This window comes from Eleginops maclovinus, chromosome 20 (assembly GCF_036324505.1).
Source record: "Eleginops maclovinus isolate JMC-PN-2008 ecotype Puerto Natales chromosome 20, JC_Emac_rtc_rv5, whole genome shotgun sequence".
Taxonomy (NCBI): Eukaryota; Metazoa; Chordata; class Actinopteri; order Perciformes; family Eleginopidae; genus Eleginops; species Eleginops maclovinus.
Window position 1 is genome coordinate 23,989,893 of NC_086368.1, and position 23,382 is coordinate 24,013,274.

At 41.0% G+C, this 23,382-nt stretch overlaps 1 protein-coding gene across 3 annotated transcripts in view; it reads left to right on the forward strand.

Moving 5' to 3' along the window:
• Positions 1-22,714, forward strand: part of LOC134882329 (chemokine-like protein TAFA-1) — a 104,324-nt gene extending 81,610 nt beyond the window's left edge. For 2 of the 3 annotated variants that reach the window (XR_010168142.1, XR_010168141.1), the window contains exons 3-6: positions 4,298-4,438; positions 15,336-15,460; positions 16,616-16,707; positions 21,422-22,714. Coding sequence is in view for 1 of the 3 variants with exons in the window: in XM_063909970.1 (XP_063766040.1) it covers positions 4,298-4,438; positions 15,336-15,460; positions 21,422-21,439 (284 nt within the window). In the remaining 2 variants the exon portion in view is untranslated. The remainder of the gene's footprint in view (positions 1-4,297; positions 4,439-15,335; positions 15,461-16,615; positions 16,708-21,421) is intronic. The other variant, XM_063909970.1, reaches the window with a different exon arrangement.
• Positions 22,715-23,382: the final 668 nt, after the last annotated feature.

The following is a 23,382-nucleotide window of genomic DNA, read 5'->3' on the forward strand; positions in this document are numbered from 1 at the left end:
CAAAAGCACTGGGGAATAGCAACAAGGAATTGGGAATAAAGATGGACCGTGGTTGATGTTGCAGCTGGCTGTCTGACAAAACAAAACATGCACTCCAGCATGCACTCCGGCACTCATTTTCACCTGAGTGTGCACTGATTAAGTTGTTATGACGAGTCCTTGAGAGGCTTAAGTTTTCCCGACTGCTGTGTTCATTCCTTTGGCCATATGTCATTACTTAATAACTGCAGCAGTGTGAGCGAGAGCGCTAAAGAGAGTTGGAGGAGGCGACAGAAATGCTTGTTGATGGCAAGCCAGTGATTACTGCTCTTGGCCACTCTGCATAGATTATAGTTGTTGATGCTGAAGCTGAGCCAAGGCGGTAAAAGTTGTTTGTCTTTTTGTAGTGATATTGTCACGAGCACCTGCATTTATCTCTGTGACTAAATTTGCCAACTGCAGTGTGATCAAAAGGCAGTCATAGTTTGTTTGTCACTCAGAGGATGAAAAGAAACCGCCACTTTGATGCCTGTGAGTGTGGAGTTTCCAGGTGGATAAACTTTTAATGGGTTTATTGCTGTGACCTTGACTTCTGTGAGATGCTCTCATCATGGGTTGTAGCACTTGATGGTGATCTGCATGGGTGTTTCACAGATGATTTGGTCCATGGTCAGATGCCTGGAAACACTGGTTTGCACGCTTCATGTAATAATTCCCTCTGTTGCTGCAGAACAAAACTTCAGATACTTTTTCTAGGTTAAACTGGGCTAATAAAACACTGACTTGTGCTAAAACACCCATTTTAAACTGAGTTAAAAGTGATAGGCTTGCAAAATAGATTCTACATAAGACTACAACTTGTAATAAAACACTCTCTGTGGGAGTCCATGTTACAGTGGTACTCTCTTCATTCAAAAGGAATAGTTAATGATAAGACAACATCCCTATTTTAAGAACGTTACATTCTTGCTAATATTATACATTAATGTAAGTGTAAAAAGACAGCAGCTTTGCATTTTTACTGTCTTAAAATGTTCTTGGTCTTTAATATCTCATTGCTATTGAGAAAATATTCTAGTATGAAGTATTGCTTTTTACTCTGAGCTCATTCTTGCCCATCTTTGTCCACATTTTACAACCATAGCTCATTAACAGCTCCTAATTGGCCGTTGGGCTAAGCTGAGAACAATGAAGCATTGATTTCCTTAAACATAATCACCTCATCCAGTCATTTAATGGCTGCTGTCACTGTGGGCCGCCAAGAGAAAAATGAGCAGCCAGTGGTCCCATCGATGCTCTTCACCTCCCTTCACCAAAGGCTAAAGTGCACATCTACCCACTCCATCTTAGCAGGTTGGTTTAACCCCTTTAGCTGCCTGACAGGCTCTGAGCACTACATCCATCACGTCTCCAGTTGTTGGGATCCTGTGATGCACCGTTATGCACACAGTTACTGATGCGCACTTGAGCGTTTCAGCATATATTATGGAGTGCCACCGTACCGTGTGAGTAAATACACACAGTAACAAACTCATATGGACACACACTCAGACTCAGATAATGGATGGTCGTTTACCAAACTCCTAGCTACCGGAATTAACTTACCTCTTGACCAAGTGGCCATTTGCCGTCTAAGTGGTACTCGCGACTGGCCCAGTAGAATCATCGTGGAGCCATTTACCCTGCCCCCTCTTCCAAATACCAGATGGTTGATAGTGATCGCCCATAATGTCCACCTGGCCAGTGGCTGGACCTCACCCCCATCAATGATACACTCACAAGCATGTGCCTATGTGTGTGTGTCGGTGATAACCCAGAATGAATTATCATAATAGATTAGAAAAATGTGATCTGTCTCTAAATAGCTCATTACTTAATTCAGTCAATGTCCAAAAGTATAAAAAAATAAGGCATACCTTTCACAATAAAAGCCCCAGACCTATACTCTATGTAACTTTTTACCAGAGGAAACTCAAATACAATCAGAGGAAGGAACTACATTTATTTTCTGAAGAATTAGCCGGCACAAATCAATTTAAACCATTTAATTGCAAGGTTGAAACAGTTGCAACTTTGAATTGCTGCGGGTATGATATTTGTTATGCATATGTCGCATTTTTGGGTAATTATTGGGTAATAAACAGGCTTTAAAATTGGCCATAACTTGCTAAAAACCTTATTGCCACTACTCCCTCCCACACCTCCCTTATCTACCTGAAGATTTGGTTTTGTTGACTTTTATGCATGTATGTTAACAGCTATCCCTGATTATGTACTATTAGGTGCTACAGGGATTAGTTCTCCCAGCAGGAGACAGTTTGTTGCTCAAGTTCTTTCAGAACCCTTTTCATTACTTTTTCCTGTAAAATTGTTAGCAAGAAATGATCATCCAAAACTTTCCCAAGTCCAACAGAAGACGCATTACTTTACATTGCAGCGATTTATATGTAAGCTGTTGTGCTTACTTGTAAAGCAAGTGTTGCAGCTAGCTGAGGGAATTATAACCAATTTGGTATTCTGTGATGCAATGTAAAGTCCTCAGTTATTCAGTGATCTGCTTTGACTTGAAAGCAAGTCTGCAGGTCAGGAAGCTGTCGGTAAAATATTCAACAAGCCAATGCATTGTGGAGTTTGGGGTTTTAGCACACTCAAGGGTTTTCTCCCCTCACTTTTATAGTCTGTGTTCTGCCTCCTCCAGCCTAGAAATATCTAACAACAAGTGCTGAGAGAGTGACATTAATACTGCACGACAGCACGGTCCAGCAGGACTGCAAATGTTTGCCTTTTAATCCTGGATTCGGAGCCCTTTGGTCTGGCAACAGCAGACAGTGATGGGAATGGGAGAAGAAAACTGTTGCCAAACTTGTCTGGGCTGCTGGGAGCTCAGTTCCGTAATTCATGATCCGAGCCATTTTAAACATTTGCACAATCAACCTAGCTTGAGAAAACACACACCAGTTGTTTTCATCCCATTGGAAGCAAATGCAAAACCGCAGAAGGATGTCATCTTTAAACCTTAGTACAGCTGAGCTGAACAAGGCACAAACAAGATGGAAGGTGGCATTTGGTCTCCCCTTCTTTTTGCTCTATATCCTCTATCTCTTTTGTGAATCAGAGGGGATTGATTAAATACCTCCTCCCCTCTCCTCTCCCCCTCTCTTCTCTTCTCTCCTCTCCTCGTCCTTTACTCTTTTCCTTTCCTCCCTTCACCTTTCCTTTCCTTCCCCTTTCCCATCCTTTCTTCTCATTTTCTTTCCTCTTCTTTCCTTTCCTCTCCTCTCCTCTGTCCAGGGATGAACTCCAGTTTAATTGTTGGACGCTGGTGTCTGTTGCGGTGGCTGTCAAGGAAAGATAAAGAGTTTTTCCTGGGGCGCAAGGAAAGGGGAGAGCGGTGATGGAGGGCCTCTCTCCTGCAGCTCCACTGGCTGCATTAGCGTCCCGCTTTATAATTGTGTGAAGGGGGCACTTCCAGTGGCTCCCTCATTACTCACTGGCATGGCCAGTCCCTGGCAGCCAGACACACCTTGTCCTCTAGCTCTCTCTCACTCTGCCGGTCTCAGTCATTTCTGAATGTCCCTTTACTCCATCACCCCCTCTCCCTCCCGTGGGCTATCTTTCCTATTGTTATTTTGACCCAGTACCGCAATTGGCGCACATCGCCTCCTCTTTTCACAGAATCTTTTTGACATTCTCTTTTGTCACAGCGGGACCTTTTGTACAGCATTTGCTCCGACTGATGTCACCTATGCTTTGGAGCTAATACTTCAGTGTAGTATGGTCTAAGAATGCATTGGCTCAGTCATGGGAGTCAGACATTTAAGAATATGACTCAAGAATATGACTGAAGGCTATGACTGCCAGGTCTTTCCCGGAGAAGTCCTAACAGTCCAGCCTTTTTTTAATCATGTTGACAACATGTGGAAAATATCAAGGGGGTAAAGACAGCTACATTAACGAGTGCATGGTGTGATCTTCACCATAGGCTGATTGGTATGGAATGAGGACAGCCAGCACTGAATGAGAGGCAATTAGGTGACATAATTGAGATGCCTTGAGGGCCAATTTGTTACACACACTTACAGTGTAAGTGCCCAATGATTGTACTGCATGTGTGCCGCACATGATATGATGAGGTTGGGTAGTGAAGTTTCCCTAAACCTCTGTTTTGTTTATATAATTGTTGGTTTTTTTTATTTCTGATGTATGAAAATGTACAGGAGCATTGTGTTTGCTATAGGTAATTCTCAGTGACATGTGTCCTCTCACATTATTGTCTCACATGTAATAACCGTGTGTTTCTTTGTGTGTTTATCTGCAGAGGGAGGTACGTGTGAGGTGATAGCCGCCCACCGATGCTGTAACAAGAATCGCATTGAGGAGCGTTCTCAGACAGTCAAGTGCTCCTGTTTACCGGGGAAAGTGGCCGGGACGACACGCAACAAACCTTCCTGTGTGGATGGTGAGGAACGCTTGTGTGTTTTTAGTATTATCCTACAGCTGACTATTTGTTACTAATGACTCCTGTGTGGGGAAGAATTATATATTTTAAACCTGTTGTACCCAGCCCAGTTTACTTGGAATCATATATAAATTACATACGTGTCAAATAACATCCACGATTACTGGATGCAGTATTTAAAAAGGGATAAAGTAACAGTATCGAGGTGGTTTATGGGTGTGTTACCCAAGTTTCTTGCAGGAAACAGGTATGCCTCTTTAGACCGACTTGCATTAAACATTTATCTTTTTAGTTTATGTAATATATAATATAATATAAAGTATGGAATAAGGGAAAAAGTCTTTCCCTAGCTCTAAGTATACCATAGTTGCCATCCAAAGATCTTAGCACTGGATATTAAAAATGCTTTTAAAGAACTGTAGTTTAATGTAATCCAGTTTTTCCCCCTATAAACTCTGCAGTGGTTATGTTTCTTCAAAAGAACACCACATATTTCTGGTATAAAAAATAGAAATAGAAGAAAAAAAGAACAATAACAATAAATAGCACTCTTATGATAATAAATAGCATTCTCAAAGGTATAGTGCAATAAACAACTAAATATCAGTCATTTCATTTATAATTCCACTATAATAAATAAGGTACATTTTATGAATATTCCAAGAAATCTTCAACATTTATATGAGACAAAAAAAAAATCTGAGAGGTTTTCCATGTAAGCACACTGGAGGTTACTAAATATTTCTGCTGAATTGAATTAATTATTGTATTACTTTGATAATACATGCATTATTGAACTATTACATAATAGGTTCCTCAGTGGCTCATTCAGACTGCAGCTGTTTCCATGACGTGCGCTGTAAATATGACATTTCAAAAACATAAAATGGTTGCAAGGTTAGTTTTCCACAATGAATCATTCAAAAATACTTATTCTGAACATGCTTTAATAAACACCTTGGAAAAAACACCCAAAGCATGAATGTTCCTTTGCTGCTTCATTTTTCTAATAATAAAAGTACATTCAACCATTACAAATCTGAAGTGCTGTGCTGCTGGGTGTCATGGGAGATAAGGGATGATCCAGTGGGGCTGTTGAGCACCTGAGCAGGGAGCACGTTGCAGATCACATCGCCTAAGGCAGCTCAGGCTGATGGAAATGAATAACTAATAAACACAAGTCAGGCAAGCTCCAGGCTAGTGCACCTGAATTACCTCAGTTGAGAAAAACAATCAGGCAGAGGCAGCTCCATGGGAAAGAAAAAAAAAAGTCGACAGGAAGTCACAAGTGTACTGAGACAGAACTGTGATGCCCCCTTCAATCCAGGAAGCTAATTTATTGCTCTTCAATCTCGATCTTTGCACCCACACCTTCAGCAGAGATCAAAGTCATCTCTTCCGCTGCCCTCTCGCCAAGATATGACACCAAAATATCTTCATTATGAGGGGTGATACATGAAGGGCCAGACAGGCCTGCTCAGTGGGCTTCTCGGGGTTGGTTAGCCACAGCTGACACTCTAGAAAACCCTAGAATATAAATTAGATATGAGCCAAGGATGACACACACATTTTCTCTCTGTCTGATAAGGAATTACCTGAAACTGTATAAAACCTCTGGGCGAGCGGCTAAGTTTTAAGTCCTTGTGAGCTTTTTGTTCAGGTTTGAATGTGTGTCTCCATGTGGTTGGACACATCTGCTGAATGAAACATTTACAGAGCTCTGAACTTGAGACTTGTAGACTGTGGTGTCCTTGTTCAGAAATGCAGGCAACCAGACTGTCTATTCCACAGAGAAAAGACTTAGCACTCCTTTATATTTACTCTGATCGTGTCTTTTTACTAGACATATTATTAAGACAAAATGGATAAAATGATAGCAGCAAACTCAGAGATGGTTCTTGACCTAACCACAGATGAAACACACGTGATAGAAAAAGAACAGTAAAAGTGGGACAAACGTATACAAATAGAAATTACGTGGACGGAGGACTGTAGGTGGAGAAGTAGGAGATGTTGTTAACACTTCATGCCTCCATGCTTCAGGCTCCTGCAGCGAGAGAGTCCTTGCTGTTTGTGTATTGATTAACTAGCACTTATAGATGGAGTGGTGATAAGAATGGAAAAGACAAGCCACTGAACAGCACGCTACAGTATTGAGCAGCATTGCGCCACACTAAAATAGTCAAAAGAACCTGACCTCTTGAAAATTTGATTCCCTTTAGTTAAGGTCCTTCTCCTGGATCATTTTTATCTGCTTGAAAGTGAATCAGGCTGTTATTTATTTAACACCGAAACCGCTACGGGATAGGGGCTGAAGGGCAAACGAAATGATTGCGTGATTATTCATAAAAGCTCATCTGTAGTCGGAAGTGTCGCACTTTGCAAACACGCCATTTAATTAAATGAGTGTGGGAAAAAATTGCCATGTGCGGGGGGGTTTAGATTATCTAGGAAAGATATAAAGTTGCATGTATTTATTAGATAGGCCCCGCTGGCTGAGCACTGTGAGGGATTATAGACTTGTGGTGTCAGTGGTCTCTTCCCCTCAGCAGCACCGGCCTGGCCCAGATGGAGCTCTCTCCTCAGGTCCCGGCGTTATTAATGTTCCGTCCAGATGAGGAATGATGCCGCAGCCCAGCTCATCTCTCCGCCCCCCTGGGGGACACCTGCTGCCCCTATAACAAACACAGGTTATGTTCCCACAAAAGAGAAAGGAATATAAAGAATTGCCTGTGCTCTGATAGAACAAATCAAAAGTGTATCTTCAGAGGTCACTTGGTTTGGACACAGAGCCTGGAGGAATGAGCACTCTTTTATCTTTGACCAAATTTGCAGCAGCAGGCAGTCTCAATGACGCGCTGTATTATCGGTCATTAGAATCAAAGCCCACAGTGAGGATCAGTCCCATTGTCGAGTGTTTACTACCTCCTGAATGAGGGCCTTGTGGGGTTAATGCAGCTGCTATAGGCAACGGTTTGGGTTGTTATTAATATATGGGGATGTGACGACAGCTTTGAGGTGTCATGCTCAGCAGGGGTCCGCTGTCAGATTATCCCTGTAGTTGGAATTGATTATTAGCTTTGACAAGGGGAACTATGTCCCAGTTATGTCAGGGCCAACGAGGCTCTTAGTGAAGAACATCCCTTTTAACAAGTCAAACGCTCATATCTCTCCTGCCTCGCCGGGCCGATCACATGCACTCGGATTAGGCGCTCATCACTGCACCACTGCCTTTATCCCAGTGTATGAGACATGTAAGCCCTCAGCCACAGCATGGTCAAACACACACACACACACACACAAACATGAACTCATTTGTTCAACACATGCATGCCGATGCCCTAATATCCGCACATGCTACCACTTTGTGTTGTCATGTAGCTGCTGTTGCAGTGAACTCTTTCAACAAGAGATGCACGCAGATGCACACTCGCTGCTGATCAGTGATGGGGAATGAACCCTTCTGTTTAGCTGCAGGCGCGTATAGCCAAACATGACAGGTTGTCGTGGTACATTTGAGATACATCCAGGGGGAGACGCACATGAACACTACTTGAGGGGAGGGACAAGATGCGCTGTTCTTCTCCTGCATACACCACTGGTCAAACAGATGCAATCAGAAAATCGCACGCATGCTAGAGCAGAAGTTCCCTTTTTTCTTTCTAAAGTACCCCCAAAGTTGATGAACTCAAATACACCTTCATTAACAATACATGTTCATTTGAACTTATGCTAATAAATACATAAAGCAATATTGTTCATACAATTAAACATAATCAGATGTACTATTACCACCAAGAGCAGAAAATGGTCATTTCAACCGTTTGCCATGTAGGGCTAGCTGTTTTTGCTTCTAAATAACCATTTTAACTTATGTTACCTGCTATTGTCATTTCCACCATTTCTGAAATGCTTAATGTTAGCTATTTCAGCAATCCATCCATTTGACTCAGATAACAATTGTATCTCTTTTTGAGATGCTGCAAAATTTAGCTTTTTATCTGATGCATTAAATGCTACGTATTTGAAGAATTTAAAGGTTATGTGTATATATTTTCCAACAGTCTCGATTACTTTTACTATTTCAACCACTTATGTTTGCAACTGTGTCTCTGTATTCACCATGTACACCAAGGTTGCGTTTACCTACAACAATAAACCTGATTCTGACAAAATATTCAAATATACGTATTAAAACACGTAGAAAACATCTTAGTTAATTTAATGATTTATAGAAGAATACTATAACATATCTACAATACATCTGATTTAAAATGAAAGGTTGTGTAGCAGAATCTTACATTATGTATGTAAAATAAAATGTTAAAATGAAATCTATACAAAGTAATGTAACATAAAAATCCCCAAGAATGTGTTGAATATATATATATGGATTTAAATCAAAGCTGTATAAAATAACTTTAAAATTAAAATGCAATACAATTATTAAAGAAAAAATAATAAGCAAATGTAAAAAAGGATGAATATTAAGATCAATACCAATTCTGAGAAAAGTAAAAATTCTGAGAATCTCTCAAAGAAATCAAAATTCTGACATTTTCTAAAAAAGGTCAAAATTCTGAAAAAATACAAAGTTCTAAGAATTGCAGAAAGTCAAAATTCTGAGCGCTTTGTGTTTAATTGCAATATGAATAGTTTATATAATAAAATATCGATACTTGGCATCCGTGTATCGATACAATATCGCCACGCAGTATCGCGATACTATGCTGTATTGATTATTTACCCCACCCCTAATATTCAAGGAATGTATTTTTAACAGTTTTTAAACAAAATATTTGTTTGTGCACAAATACATACAGTAGCTCACCTCCTAGAGTTTATTTATAACTGTACTTCCTTGCACGGACAGCAAAGTGTTACAAACCTATGACACCCAAGAAGCAAACATCTCATCCACCCATTATAAAAAATCCCTACCCCCCCCCATCAGTTTGCCTCTGTATTGTTCTCCAGCCCCCCTGGTACTGTGTGTGGTTGGCAAGACGTGAACCTGCTGCAGATACTTCCTAAAGGGATGGACAAAAGGAGCACATTATACTCTACAACACAGAACAATAACCCTTTTTCCTCACTGACAAAAACACACACAGGTAGACATAGGGAGAGACTGACAAGCAGTGAAACCCTCCAGGAAACAGAAAGATGTGTGTGTCTTTGGAGGAGATGGAGATAATGATTGGGAAGCAGGTTTGTCTCCCCTCCATTTTGTCACATCCCACTGAGCTCTCACAGCATTGACAATGTGATAAGACTCTCAACCTTTCACATGCCAGGAGAACCGCTGACCTTCAGCTGCAGGTCTCCTTAGCTTAGTTTTGCTCTTCCTCGTCTTTGTCTCAATCTTTAAGCAACATCCTATCTTGTATCTGCTCTCACTATACTGGAGTAACAAGTCTACAGTTGTGCTCCGAGAGAAGCGGAGAAACAAAAGGCAGATCTATGTCAGCTGTGTGGGAGATGCGTTTTCGTAAATCGCTTTCGTTACCACATAAAGGAAAGGAAATAAGCGCACAACAAAAGGAGTCATTGTTCAACCATTAATAAGCACACTCCTACACACACACACACCAACTCCACAGGCACAAAGTAAAACTCACGGATGCTAAAATTGCACACAGACACTCTAAAAGGAATCATACCATCGAATAATTTTGACACTGTACAGCTTTCAATGTAATAGCAAATACCAAATTTACATTTTAGCTGTAGCGATTTTCTACATTCTGTGTTTTCCTCATGAATGCATTATATTTGTATTTATAATAACACATTGCAGATGTACCTGATTTATTCCAAGATAACACACATTTGAAAAGCTCTCTCTGTGGCACTTCTTAAAATCGGGAAAATAATCAAATGAGAAAACATAATTTTTCCTGCAGGTTCTCGGGTGTCAATTAGAAATTCTAAGAAACAGTGTTATTAATAAGAGAAATTATATTTTCTGAATAGCTAATCAGACCTGGGCTCTCACTTTCCTGAGAGTGGGGTAATGATTAATGCAATAATGGCTGTATGAGGCTGATCTCGGGGTCAGGGGTCTGAGCCTTGATCCCGCTGTAATTACACACTTTCTTCATTTGATCCATGCTCCTATGACCCTTTCAATATTTTACTGCTGTTACACAATGCATGCACTCTTACCTCTATCTCATTAGGAAGGAAATGTGGGGGGTTTTATTTTTTTTATTTAAATCATCAGTCTACTTTAGCACCGTTTTGCTTACTTGCACTTGATTAGCTGTTTGTTTGTTGGATAACCGGGTGATCGGGGCACTTGCAGAGCGGTGAGATCAACTGTTCAGGTTAGCGGGAGAGACAAAGGACTTTCTGTAAGCGGACAAAGGGGGCTTTAATGAGTCAGTGAAAGAAATTAAGCTGGTTGTTAACTGTGATGTTGTGGGAAGCATCGATCCTCCATCCCTTTACTGTAAATTGATCCAAACACAATGGCATGAAAATGGAAAGCCTAATCGCTTTTGGCTAAAGGTGACCAATTTATGCGACTCACTACGGTCTGAGATCATTGGAAAATGCCTTTGCTTTGAAATAATTTAAGTCCATGTTTGCAAGCCACAAGTTAAGAAACATTAACTATTCATTCGGGGCCAACACGCATGTATTCACATTTTGACACAGACTGAAATCAATACACTTGCTCATCCGTCAAGGTGTTCAAACATTCTGCTTCCTGGCAGGGACGTGTCAGCCGGTTCAATCCATCATAGTGCACGCTCACCAGTGATCTGACAGATGCACTTGTAAAAGGTCCAGCGCTTCATGTTTTTCAATCAATTTATGTCCCACTCTCGCTTGTTTGTCTATCAAAGTTAAAGACTCCAGCCTGCTACATGGAGAACATCTTGAATCAAACACTCTTTGCTGATTATTCAAAGCCCATCTGTCATCTTTGACAGTACACTGAGGCTACTTTATGGCAACGTGTGAGGATTGTGTTAATTGGTGTTGGTAAATCAAATGAAAGGCTCGCAGCTTGTAAACAGATGAATCTGAAAATTAATAGTTGGCCCAAAAGGGTTAGTTGGAACAGTGGTCAATTGTCAGTCATCCCTTCTTCCTCCTCAGGAAGACACAGAGGGTGAGTAAAGTTTGCTGATGTCGGAACAAAGGTTGTAGCCGCTATGCTGACGATTGCACTGGGAGTAGTTGAAATAAAATGACTGTTGGAGGTCAGTGGTCACCAGAGAGTGATGCATGGATCCCGGCCCAGAGATGGATCTTATCCAGTGGTCAAGGTCAGAGCCAAAAGTCCTGGCCCGGGTTCAGACGCGGACATGAAGAGTGTTTTAACATTTATCTCGACTCCTTTCCTGTTTTTTTTTTTTCCTCCTCTGGGCTATCAGAGCAGACATGTCATTAACAATGCGTTGTCAAGTTTTCTTTGATGGGCCTGCTGTATTCCACACAGACTGACTGAAACGATATTCAAGGCAAAGATCAAATTTGAACATGAATAATTATAAGATGGATTTCATAACCAGTGCTCGTTAAAATTTTACTATCCTTTTAGTACAAGCTGTCAATGTATTAATAAGGTCGTGCAAAAGTGCATTTTTTAAATATGGTGCATTATCTACCCACATCATCATGTCTGTGCTGTGTAATATTTTTGAACACAGCCCTGCTTTAGTTAAAATTACAGGGCTGACTCCGGTAATCCAGTTTTGATCTTGTGGGAGTAATATGAAGACACCTAAAAAGTCTGGTTCTCGGGAAAACTTTCAAAATATCATGTCGTATTTAATGTTTTAATTAGGTAACTTAACTAATGATGAATGTTCATTATGTTAAGTTTTAGCATTTAATAATGCTTCTTGATTTATTTTAAGATATGTGAACATTATTTTAAGTATACATATTCACAGAGAAGTTAAATCTGAAATGTACACATCATCATGATTTGATTCAGCAACACAGTTTTAAGCACTAAAGTCGGAACAACTATCTTAAGATATTGGCTTAAATAAAATTCATAGATATTATAACCCTGCTAACTACATGAAATATAGATGGGCATATGGTAAAACCAACTACAGAACCATGTTGGCAGTCAAAACAAACAATAAAGATCAATAATCCTGACCTATATGCGACTCTTTCATTGATTTGAAAACATTCTGCTGGAAATTAACATTTGTCATTATAAGAAAAATATAAGAAAGCAAGAACAAATACTGTGAAAACCCTGGTATAAATTATCTACATTCATGTTCACACATTTGAGGGCAGGGAGGCCGAGGTGAATCCAGTTCAGTAAATATCATCCAACTTTCATGCAAAGCAGCTCTCGTGTTTCAGCACCTCATGTGAGGCGGCCCCTGCCTTTTTTGCTTCAGCCTGCTCTCTCTTTTCCTGCTTTCTCCCTGGCTCCATTTGAAGGAATCAATGTTTGCTTCGCAGGTATAACTTCACCGTTTTCCATTTCAAGAGTATTCTGCATTCACAATGTTGAATCCTCGTGAGGTATGATGACAAAAATATTCTCCACTCTCCCCACTTGCTATAAAAGGAGAAGAAGAAGGGGCCAAACAGAGTGGCGGTGGAAGTGATTAATCGTATCTCCTCGAGCCAATTCGCCACTTAACAAGGACTTCCTGCGTCGTTGTGGTGTTGCACATCAACCACAGCTGAATGCAAACACCATTAATGATGTGAAATGCATATTTAGCGCATGGAAAACCCAGGGAACAAAAGCAGGAAAACAGGGAGCACAGTGTGGATGATGGACCAACATGTGGTAATTAGTGGGTAAGGTAAACAGCCATGGGGGGAGCCAGAGGGCGGGTTCACACACTGTTAGTGGATGCTCTCTTTCTGTTGCTGAGTATCCTCAGGGCTCATGGAGGGGAAAGTGAAGGAGGTAGACAGGAAATGTTGCGAGTTCACTGAGCAGCAGTGGGGTGTTGCTCTGTGTCCAGTCTAATGTGTGTGTGCGCAACACACTCTGCTCTGCCAGGGACTGCACTTTAACCATCTTCTTTCATCAGTTGGAGACGGCATGATGCTCATACTCACAATTGATTGGTGGTTGGCCTGTAACCTTGGCAACACGGGCTGGAGGGAAAAATATGTTTCTTCCAAATGGTTCAAAACATGGGTTTGGAAAATGAAATTATACTGGTTTAACTTGTTTTATCCAGCAAGACATTTATCCTTATATCCTCCTTTTATGTCAACATGATGAGGGAAGTTTTAAAAAGCATATACTGTGCATGCAGAAAGAATTTTGTTTTGGTTGGAAAAGGTGACTTATCGTTTTAGAAACAGCTTTGAACTTTTCACGTTTGCTGTCAGAGACGTCTGGCTGTTGGGAAAACAAAACAGTTCTTCACACATCGTGGTTAATAAATAAAACAAGACTTGACTTTCAAAAAAAGTGTTTCTGCTATGATTTAATTCAATGAAAGTTCCCACAGCAAGAAATCTGGATTTAACAACGGAGTACATCTTCATGAATTCACATTTTGAAACTTTGGAAATTCTGTAAAAAGCATCACATTGCAGAAGAACAAGAAAACCTTTTGATTAATTTACAGTGCTAAATTATTGTAAACAATATATTTATATATATATATATATATGTTTTTACTTGAATCTACACCATGTACAGAAGGGAAGCCTGAAAGGTGTTTTTTCCTATCATCTGACAACTATAACATATCAGTTTTACACACAGCCTCGCGCACACACACACACATTTTGTTCACCCAGAAACATGCATATAGTGCAAGAGGAAAGGAGGGAGGGATACTTGATGAGAACATATTTGTTTTTGTCAGATGGCTTGAGGAAGAATTCAGAGGATGTTAATGAGAAGCAATTAGTTTTGATTAAAAATGAGATTGCTCCCCTACATGCAATGTAGCCATATCAAAACAAAATAGTGATTAATTTCTGTTGGTATACGACATTATTGTCAACAGGAAAAGTACTCATGCAGCAACGATACAATTGCTCTGAGGCCGAAGAGGAGGAAAAACATCCATTTAGAGCCGCGGCCGGGTCTTCCGCTGGAGCTGCTCATAAATACAGTGTGTGGGTGACTGAGAAGAATATCTACACAAAGTGTGTTTGCGTGGGATGAACTGCATTCGTTCAACTTTTTGTGATGATTCTGCCTGCATTCCACTTACTCTTAACAAATGTAAATTGTGCATAATAATTATTGTAACATTTGCTTTTAAATGCTCATTTAATCTTCTGTAGCACCCAATAGGGTAATAATGTCCCTTCAATTTGCTGCAATTTGCACTTATACTGATAGAGGATGTAATAAAACGCAATAGATTCACTTATAATTCACTAATACGAACACCGGAACAGCATTTTATATGGATAGCGCAGTACGCTAACAATATAAGGCCTAAACAGTACATGTTCTATACTTGCACCGTTACCATTTCCGAGGATAAGAAACATACTTTTTGACATGATGTCTTTCCTCCAATTTGATTAAATCATCAGTTTTTTAAAGAAAAAAAGAAGATGCCTGAACTATCATTGCTATTAAATTCAAGTGTAAATAGATGTTATTCCAAGTCAGGACATTTTAATACAGTGTTGCTGCACTTATTAAATGATATAGTTGTATTAATTATTCAATCCGCTAAAGTAGTATTTTTATTACAGTTTTGGGGGTTAAAACATTTTCAGTACACTCTGACTTCATGGAGTGCTACAAGTTGTTTATTTTTTAACTAGTGTATGTACTATTTATCATCTTCAACCTCTTTTTTTTCATACTGTAAGTGTTATCATTTATATTGGCACCTACAAGTGCATACATATTGTATATGAATGTGTATGTGTATGATTAACCGACCTGATGTGTGTCTGTGCTCACCTTCCCCAGCGTCCATCGTAATTGGGAAATGGTGGTGCGAGATGGAGCCGTGTCTGGAGGGAGAAGAGTGTAAGACTCTGCCTGACAACTCTGGATGGATGTGCTCCTCTGGGAACAAAATCAAGACCACACGAGTGAGACCTCACACACACTTGAGCACAAATGCATCTACTTGCACGCACAGATGCACACGTGCAACGCAAGCTTATGCCTACTCTGTACAAAAATCCACATCCCATGTTTTCAGACAGACAGATTTCACTTTACTTATCAACCTCCATTCATGGACTTGAAATGAGGAAATCACTAGAAATACGACGCTGTGTTTGAATACTTTGTTTAATGCTTTAAGAAAAAAGCTTTTCTGCCAACTGCCTGCTTAATTTTTAATTAATCTTCTGCCATTCAAACGTCAAACATGCACAGCGTCAAACCTGTGGGACGTGTCGCACTTCTCAGAAAGCATCTTTTGCCCTCCGTGTAATGAGGTGGACTCTTTTCAGTGTGTCCAACCTATCTAATGGGCCCATAGTAGTAAAGAACAAACATAAAGCAGGCAGTAAACAAACAGGTGGGCTCTGCCTCGGGCCACACTCCTGTTGGAGATAAAGTTAACTGCCACTCTGCCTGCGCACTGCCTTTCGGCTCTGTAAACTGACTCCGAATGCGGCATGCAAAAGTAATGAAGGGAGTTAAGTCCTCAAAGCCAGCAGTCCAGCACTCTGTGACGGGTTGTTCACCCGATTTGTATTCATTTAATTAACTCCCCACCCCACAATCCTCAGCGGACCCCTGTCTTCTCTTAGTGCTTGGTGACTTTGAATAGAAGCAGAGACTTATGAGATTGTAGGGAAAGAGGAGACAGCCAGTGAAGGTTAGACCAAACGGGGCTTCTCGAGGTTGATCTGCAGATTTATACGTCAGCAAATAAACATAAAGCTTTCACTGGACCCGTTCATTCACCAAAATGTTCAGATTATTGATCGAATGCCATCCCATCGAGGTAAAGCGCAGTACTTGGTTCTCTTCCAAAGAATGCATCTCTAATTCTCAATTCAGTCCTTTGCACAATCTGAAATAATTCAAATATGATTGTCTTTATTTAACAGAGTTTTTTGACATGCATCAATCAAGCTGGTACGTTTCTGGAGGAGGAATAATATTTATATTTATGAGTTTATGGCTTTGGTCTAACATTATTGAAGCCTTAAAGAGAAGAGGGCCTAAAGGTCAGTTGCTTTTCTACCCAATACACACATGTCCTTCTTTTCTTGACCCTCTCTTTGCAGAATACCCAGCCATACTCCCCTTTTTAGCTTCCGGAAGCAAAATGCAGAGGATGGGTCAACAGAAATTGAGCTGCATTCTTGCTTCTGTAAAGGTTAGTCTTTCTCTCAAGCTGTTCTATGTTTTCTTTTGTTTTCCCGCCTCTCTCACACATCACTGTAATGCAAGGGAGTGGGACCAACTCATGTTCAATGACTTCTCATTAACCCAAATACTCAGGGCGAAATAATCAAGTGTGTGTTTACATGCTGTGCATGATTAGGCAGGCGTGACACAAATACTGAACGCACCGCCACCCACTGTAAATATTTATCACCCAGCGCAGGCAGTGCACGCATAAATAAAAAGTAAGTTGCTGCATTTTCACATAAACCGTGCACTATATCAGTCAGTAAGGGTGCATGTAATGTGGCAGCACACTCCTGGAAAACTGTAGAAACACACACACAGAGCCAAGTCCGCCCCTTAGCAGAACCCTGCTGTTTGTGAATATTGTAATGGCAGGATCAGTCGCACTTCCTTTCATCGCCTCCTTTGTTCCATGTCCTGTTTTTGCTATCGGCCACTGTGTGGGCTTGATTACAGTGCCTTACACCTCTCTGCCAATCCCATTAGTCACTAATCTGTGACATGCTAGTTGCTGCTCTGTGTGTGCTCGTAGCCTTGTATGAACACACGTGTTTTGATGTGTTTGATATGTCTGTGTTTGTGTGCGCTCCAAGAGTGCGTGAGACCCCCGGGCAAGGCCTCTTCGCTTTTCAGTTGTGTTTCTTCTTATCAGAGTCCACTTGATATCCCGATCCCCCTATGAGGGTATTGTTGAAGCAGCTATCAGCACACAGCATAGCCCACAGCCTACATGAAAGGCCATTTATCCTGCATTCTGCGCTCTTTTTTTTAAACATTCCTCATTCACCTGCCTCAGACCAAATCAACTCATTTGTATTTGTTCCGTCACAAGCCAGCAATCCCACAACACAGCATTTTTTATCTCAGCCATTTTATTTCATTTGCAGGTTTCCATTTTGCTCTGAACAATAAGACGGGCACATACACATGTTTACCAGACAACAGATTTCATCGCCATCTTGCGTTAAATAAAATTGGCATGAAAACTAAGAATCCAAAACCAAGCCAGATGCTGACATCCATGTTCTTAATGTTTTCCTCGTGTCCTTCAGAGAGGGAGCCATTCATTGCTTGTTCTGTAGCACCACACAAGGCAGACCTTTTAGTTTGAGGAAGTCACAGTGAAAGCGAGACTTAGGCAGCACCTTTCAGAAACTCTCGCCCACATTAGATCTGCCTTCCCCTGATATATAACCCGGGTACAATAGGCCACAGCCTTTCTACCATGGAGTATATACTTTTTCATTAGTGTAAGTGCTTAAAATGTTGAATTCAAGTGGATGCACCTTCATCTTTCATGCTGCCCATTCAACTAGTCCAACATGATTTACCTGCTGTCCAGAGACCCACGTGTCTCTTATTGAAAAGAGCGGATGGCACTTTTTCACGCAAAATAGCACTCTGTGACAGCATGTAGCCCATCTGTGAGACAGTTTCAGAGCAAAAGAGACCTGCCAGCAGACGCATCACCATCTCATTTGTCAGATCGGGAGACCTCACTTGATCAAAATGAACACCGAGCAGCCATGCCACACACAGTTCAACGTCACAGAGAAATCATCTGTCCCATCACTGTGCTTGACAACACCTCTCCAGCCTCAGCCCTGTATAATGTTATGAGCTGACAACGGCAGTCCGAACTGAGGAAAGGCCAGATTGTCATCCTTATTACATTTTATAAGGGAGGGGTGGGCTACTGATTATCTTATACACTTTTTGTTTTTCCATTGTCAATGTCACATTAAATGGATCTTGGTGTGTTTTGCTGTCTTCTGTTTGTACACGGTGTGTTTTAGTGCAGTTTGAAGTGGTTTCTCAGCTTGCGTGATTGATTTGTTCAGCACTAAACAAGAAAGGGGAAAAGGCTAGGCTGTGTTTGCACTAAATTCTTTTGCTAAGGCAATTGTCCTTGGCTTCTTTTACTAACTGAAGTCTGAGTAAATTGCAATTTAATGCGGCCAGCAAATTAGAATGCAGACGGCTTAGTTGCCAGCAAAGATTGGATAGGCAGGAAATCCTTAAGCAATCCGCTGCTACCTGCTGCACTGTTCATTTGAAGCGACAGAGGACAAAAAAGAACAGAGGACACTTTTAGTCACACACGCATGCATCTGGGCTGAAATGACAGAATTAGCATACAACCCTTTTTCTCCCACTAACAAACCTCTGGTGAATAGTGTCTGAAAAAGATAGCGGGCTCTAATGTGTAACCTGTTACTGCTTTTCTTCTGACAGAGGTCACTCTCTGCTCCATCAGTAGATGATACAGATGCAAATGCTGGACAGATGAGCGTGAAAGATAACTCTGTTTAAGGATCATAGGGGACAAAAAGACCAAATCTGTACAGAAAAACGCACTGTGAACAGACCTGGGGTGAAATCAGCTTGTTAAATCAGAGGCTGTGAAGCTTTTTAGAGCACGCAGAGGAACAGCTGCTGTGCAGTTTCCTAAATAGGTATGATGTAGTTGGCAAGGGAGAATACGTCAGTGCTGCTAAGTGTTTCATTATAAGGTGGCTGTGAGAGAGAGCTTATTTTAAGTCTGTCCGAACAAGTCAACTGGTCTTCAAAAAAAGAATCTGCCAATGTTGTTGCAATCCTCTCCTTGTGTCAGGAACTGTTCTAGCATGCTCACCCCAAGGTATAAAGTACTTTGGAGGCTGTCTAACCCTGTGAATGTGTTATTTAAGTAAGAGCAAATCTTAAAGGACACATTTTACGAGCAAGTAATAACAAAAGTCCATGTGAAAAATAAAATTAATAAACCACTACTTTGATCCAAGATCGAACCTAAACCTTTACAAAGACATCCAATGTGTTTGAGGCTAGCTATGTTGACTAAGGACACTTAGCATATTGACTGCAGAAGTTAGGATCAAGCCACTGACACGCTGATTTTTATATCGGAGAAGTTTCCCACTTGAGCCATAGCCACCTCATACTTTACATTCTCTACATTTCTGTTAGATAAAAATGTGTAATGTTTCCCTGAATGTCCTGTGAAGTTTTTTCTCAAAACAACAAACCTTGCTGTAAATATATATGTGCACATAAATCCATGTACAGAAAATGATCAATTAAATCATTTAGCTCTCTTGCCAGCATGTTCAACATATTGGCGCTTCGAGGCTCTATGTACTACAGCCTTCAGAGTCCCAAGCAGCACCATTCAAAATCAAATCCACACACCTGGCGACCACCTGCCAAGCCTGCTGGAAATGTCATGGCTGTATTTCTTATTTAAACAGGATTATGGGATTTCTAATTAGCCCCACAGTGTGCAGGGAACTTCAGATGTCTTCAGTGTACATTCAGTAATATAACTATATCAAAAATGTGATGAAAGTGAGGTATAGAAATATATTGTATGACATGTACATGCTTTAGCTGAATACATGTTCATAAAAGGGTAGGGACCTTGAATGTTGTAGACATCATGCACATAGTTTATAGATGAGAGCTTAAGGTTGAGCAGGAGGCAGAAAAAGCAGTACATTCAATGGCAGTCTCAAGGTTGCACAATGTGCCATTGAAATGTGCCCAGTTCTGCAACTGAGGCTCAATAAGAGTCCCTGAACCAGAGGCACAGAGAGACCGCTCAGATTCCACAGCAGGAGCCCTGATCCCATTTAGCAAAGCCAAAGTAATTTTCTCGGGTTGGAGGAAAATCTTCATCTGTGATTGGCTGGCTTGGTTTGAAGGTGTAAATGAAGGAGGGTGGGGGACGTTGGGGATGTTGCTAAAATGGTCTGAGATAGTCAGAAATCGTACAAAGCAGACATACTGGTTGATTAAGGGAGATGGTTAGCGGGAAAATTGCCCTATTTTCCCAAAAATTCACAAATGCCCTTTTGGATGCCCCAATGGTAGTTAAAACTTTATTAATTGCCCTGTAGGATGCCTTTGAAGTTGAGAAAGCATGATAAACTTCCCTTTAATGCTCCTTTCTAGTAGAGAAAATTTGATAAACTACCCTCAACATTGACCTACCGGTAGAGATTCTTTAAAGTGCCCTTGAGAGTGGCCTTATAGCCGAAAACGCATGTTAAAGTCTGATTTTAAGGTGCCACTACAGTGAAGTAAATGTAATGAAGTGTGCTTTAGGTTAACTTCCAGTAGAATATAAGTCATAAGTTCCCCTTGAGGCTACCTTTCCAGTCAAACAGAAAACATGAAGTGCCCTTCCAGGAGAGAGAACAGGATGAAGTGCCCTCTAAGAGGTGGAAGTTTGATGTATGATGGCCCAAATATGGAGAAAACATGATGCAGTTTCATGTAGACTTCTCTACCTTCTAGGAAACTGTCTTCACTCTGGTTCCCCGCCACCTGCAGCTGGTGCCCTTTTATGTTTTTGCCCCTGCTCCTTTGAGAGCCTGAGTTCACTGCACAGCATGGAAACACACTGAGGTTTTTTTGTACAAAGAGCTTTCATGATATATCCCGTTATACCTATAAATGCCAAGCACACCTCTATTTCAGCACTGTTTTTAGTAGCAGTAGGAACCGGGAGGTGAGACGAGGCTTTTAAAGCTTCCACAGTTCAAAAGACTCCCCCTTGTTTTTGAAAAACGTGAACGGAGCAATTCCCCTGGGTCTAATCCTTGCACACTTGTATTCCTTTGTTCTATCTAAGTGTATGTGTGTTTTCTCTCCTCTCCTCTTCCTCCTCTGTGTTGCAGATTCATCCCAGGACCTAACAGAGAGCCCCCACTGCAGGGCTGCGTGCCAGGCTCTTTCCTTCATCTACCCTTTCTCTTCCCACCAAACGGACAAAAACTATCACATCCATGGCTACTGACTGGATTACCTGGGACCACAGAAAGGATATCCACCCAGATAAAACAGCTTTGCTTGCGTGGTGCCAAGGATTTGAAACCAGACTAATCCCCTGTTTGATCAATGAGCCCCATGTTGGTGACTCTCCTCTTCCTCACAGCTGTGGCCAGTTTTTGACCTACTCTTTCTGTTCCCTTCACACGTGTCCCCCCTCAAAAACTGAAAGAGCTTAGCAGGGGTTATTTAGAGGTTGCTAAAACATTATTTTAAGACGTTTGCCCCTCCTGAAGGTAAACAAGTTTGTGAGCTTACATGGACCTGAACATGGGATCCACAGAACTGAGAGCAAGCGGATGAAAATTACCTTGGTATCCTTTTCCTTCTGTGTGAGAGGCATTCGTATTTGACCCACTCCTCAAGCAGGACGTGGTGGAAAAACACTGGACTATCAGTGGAGACCAGCAGCGTATTATGAGTTAATGAAGAATCTCTGAGAGGCTTAAAGCCCCACATGGACATTTTGACTTTAAATTGTGGGCATGCCTGTTGTAAATTGAGCACCTCTTTTCTTTGTATGTAAGATCATTTGTGTATATATACATATATAAATACATCACATATAAGATAACAGATCCAAGAAGCTGAAAAATATATTTAAGACTCTATTAGGAGCCCCTTGGTGGAATATTGATCAGAATATAAGTATCATTCATCCAGAGGCTTTTGTGTATAGAACTGCTTTGGAGTACATGCTTGCTTTGGAAAAAAGCCTCAACAGAGTCATAAAAGTAAGCTTTCGTCATACAGCAATGTCCTTGGTTAAGCCAGTTAATGCTTGTAGTTTCTGTAAAGATGAGGAAAACACTGTATAGAACTGCCTCACTAAAGAAAGCTGCACTAACAACAACCCCCGAGCCCTCAGATCCAGTAGGGACGTAGAACAACAGCAGAAAATCTCCGACCATAATCAGACAGGTAGTGTCTTTTTCAGCTGTGGAAAGTTGCCATGGGTGAGTGCTGGACTAAGTTTGCTGTGTGGATCTCCCTCTCACACAGAGAGAGAGAGAGAAGATTGATTCAAAATGACTGTGAGAAAGTATTAGTCACAATGGAGAAACATACAGATAACCCCCAGTAGATATACAAGTACATTACAGGACAGCCTTATGAGAAATAAAAATGGTTTTCTATACTGATATGCTGTCTCCCTTTCCTTCATAACACTAATATTTGGACAAATATGCCTCGTATGACAATTTGGTACGTTGTAATATGCGGGTGGAAGATCTTGTCAGAGTTTCATTTATATGATATGTTAACATTGTGGTGAGTTTTTGCTCGAGTAAACAGGCAATCATCAACAGCACAAGGCGAGTGTGAAAATGACTTACGGGCAGACAAACACTCACATGCAGTAAACACACAAACAAATCTGCGATGCTTCATTTATACAATTCCCTTTGTGGCGCAGGGGATATATTAGGACGGCACATTCAATTCATCCATGCAATTAGAATAAAAATTTCCAATATTGTCGCAGGCGATATTCCTGATGATTTTCAATATCAACCTCTTCTCTCGGCTGATATGAAATGTGTTTTTTCTCCCAGTGGACGCACTAGTGTACATTCATCATTCAGGAATTTGGCTAGTCTCGTGGAGCCCGGCGCCTCGCTGAGCAGTCACAGAAGGTATGAAAAAGACAGACACATCAATCTCCCAGCGGTCTTGCCAGAATCGTGAAGGAATATGCAAAGGGAGCGTGTTTTTTCCTCCTCAATGAGCCGTTCCTGTCTTTGTTTTCTCATATCTAATAGGATTCACTGTCCTGCAGTCTTATTGAGCTGGTACAAAAGAAAATGAG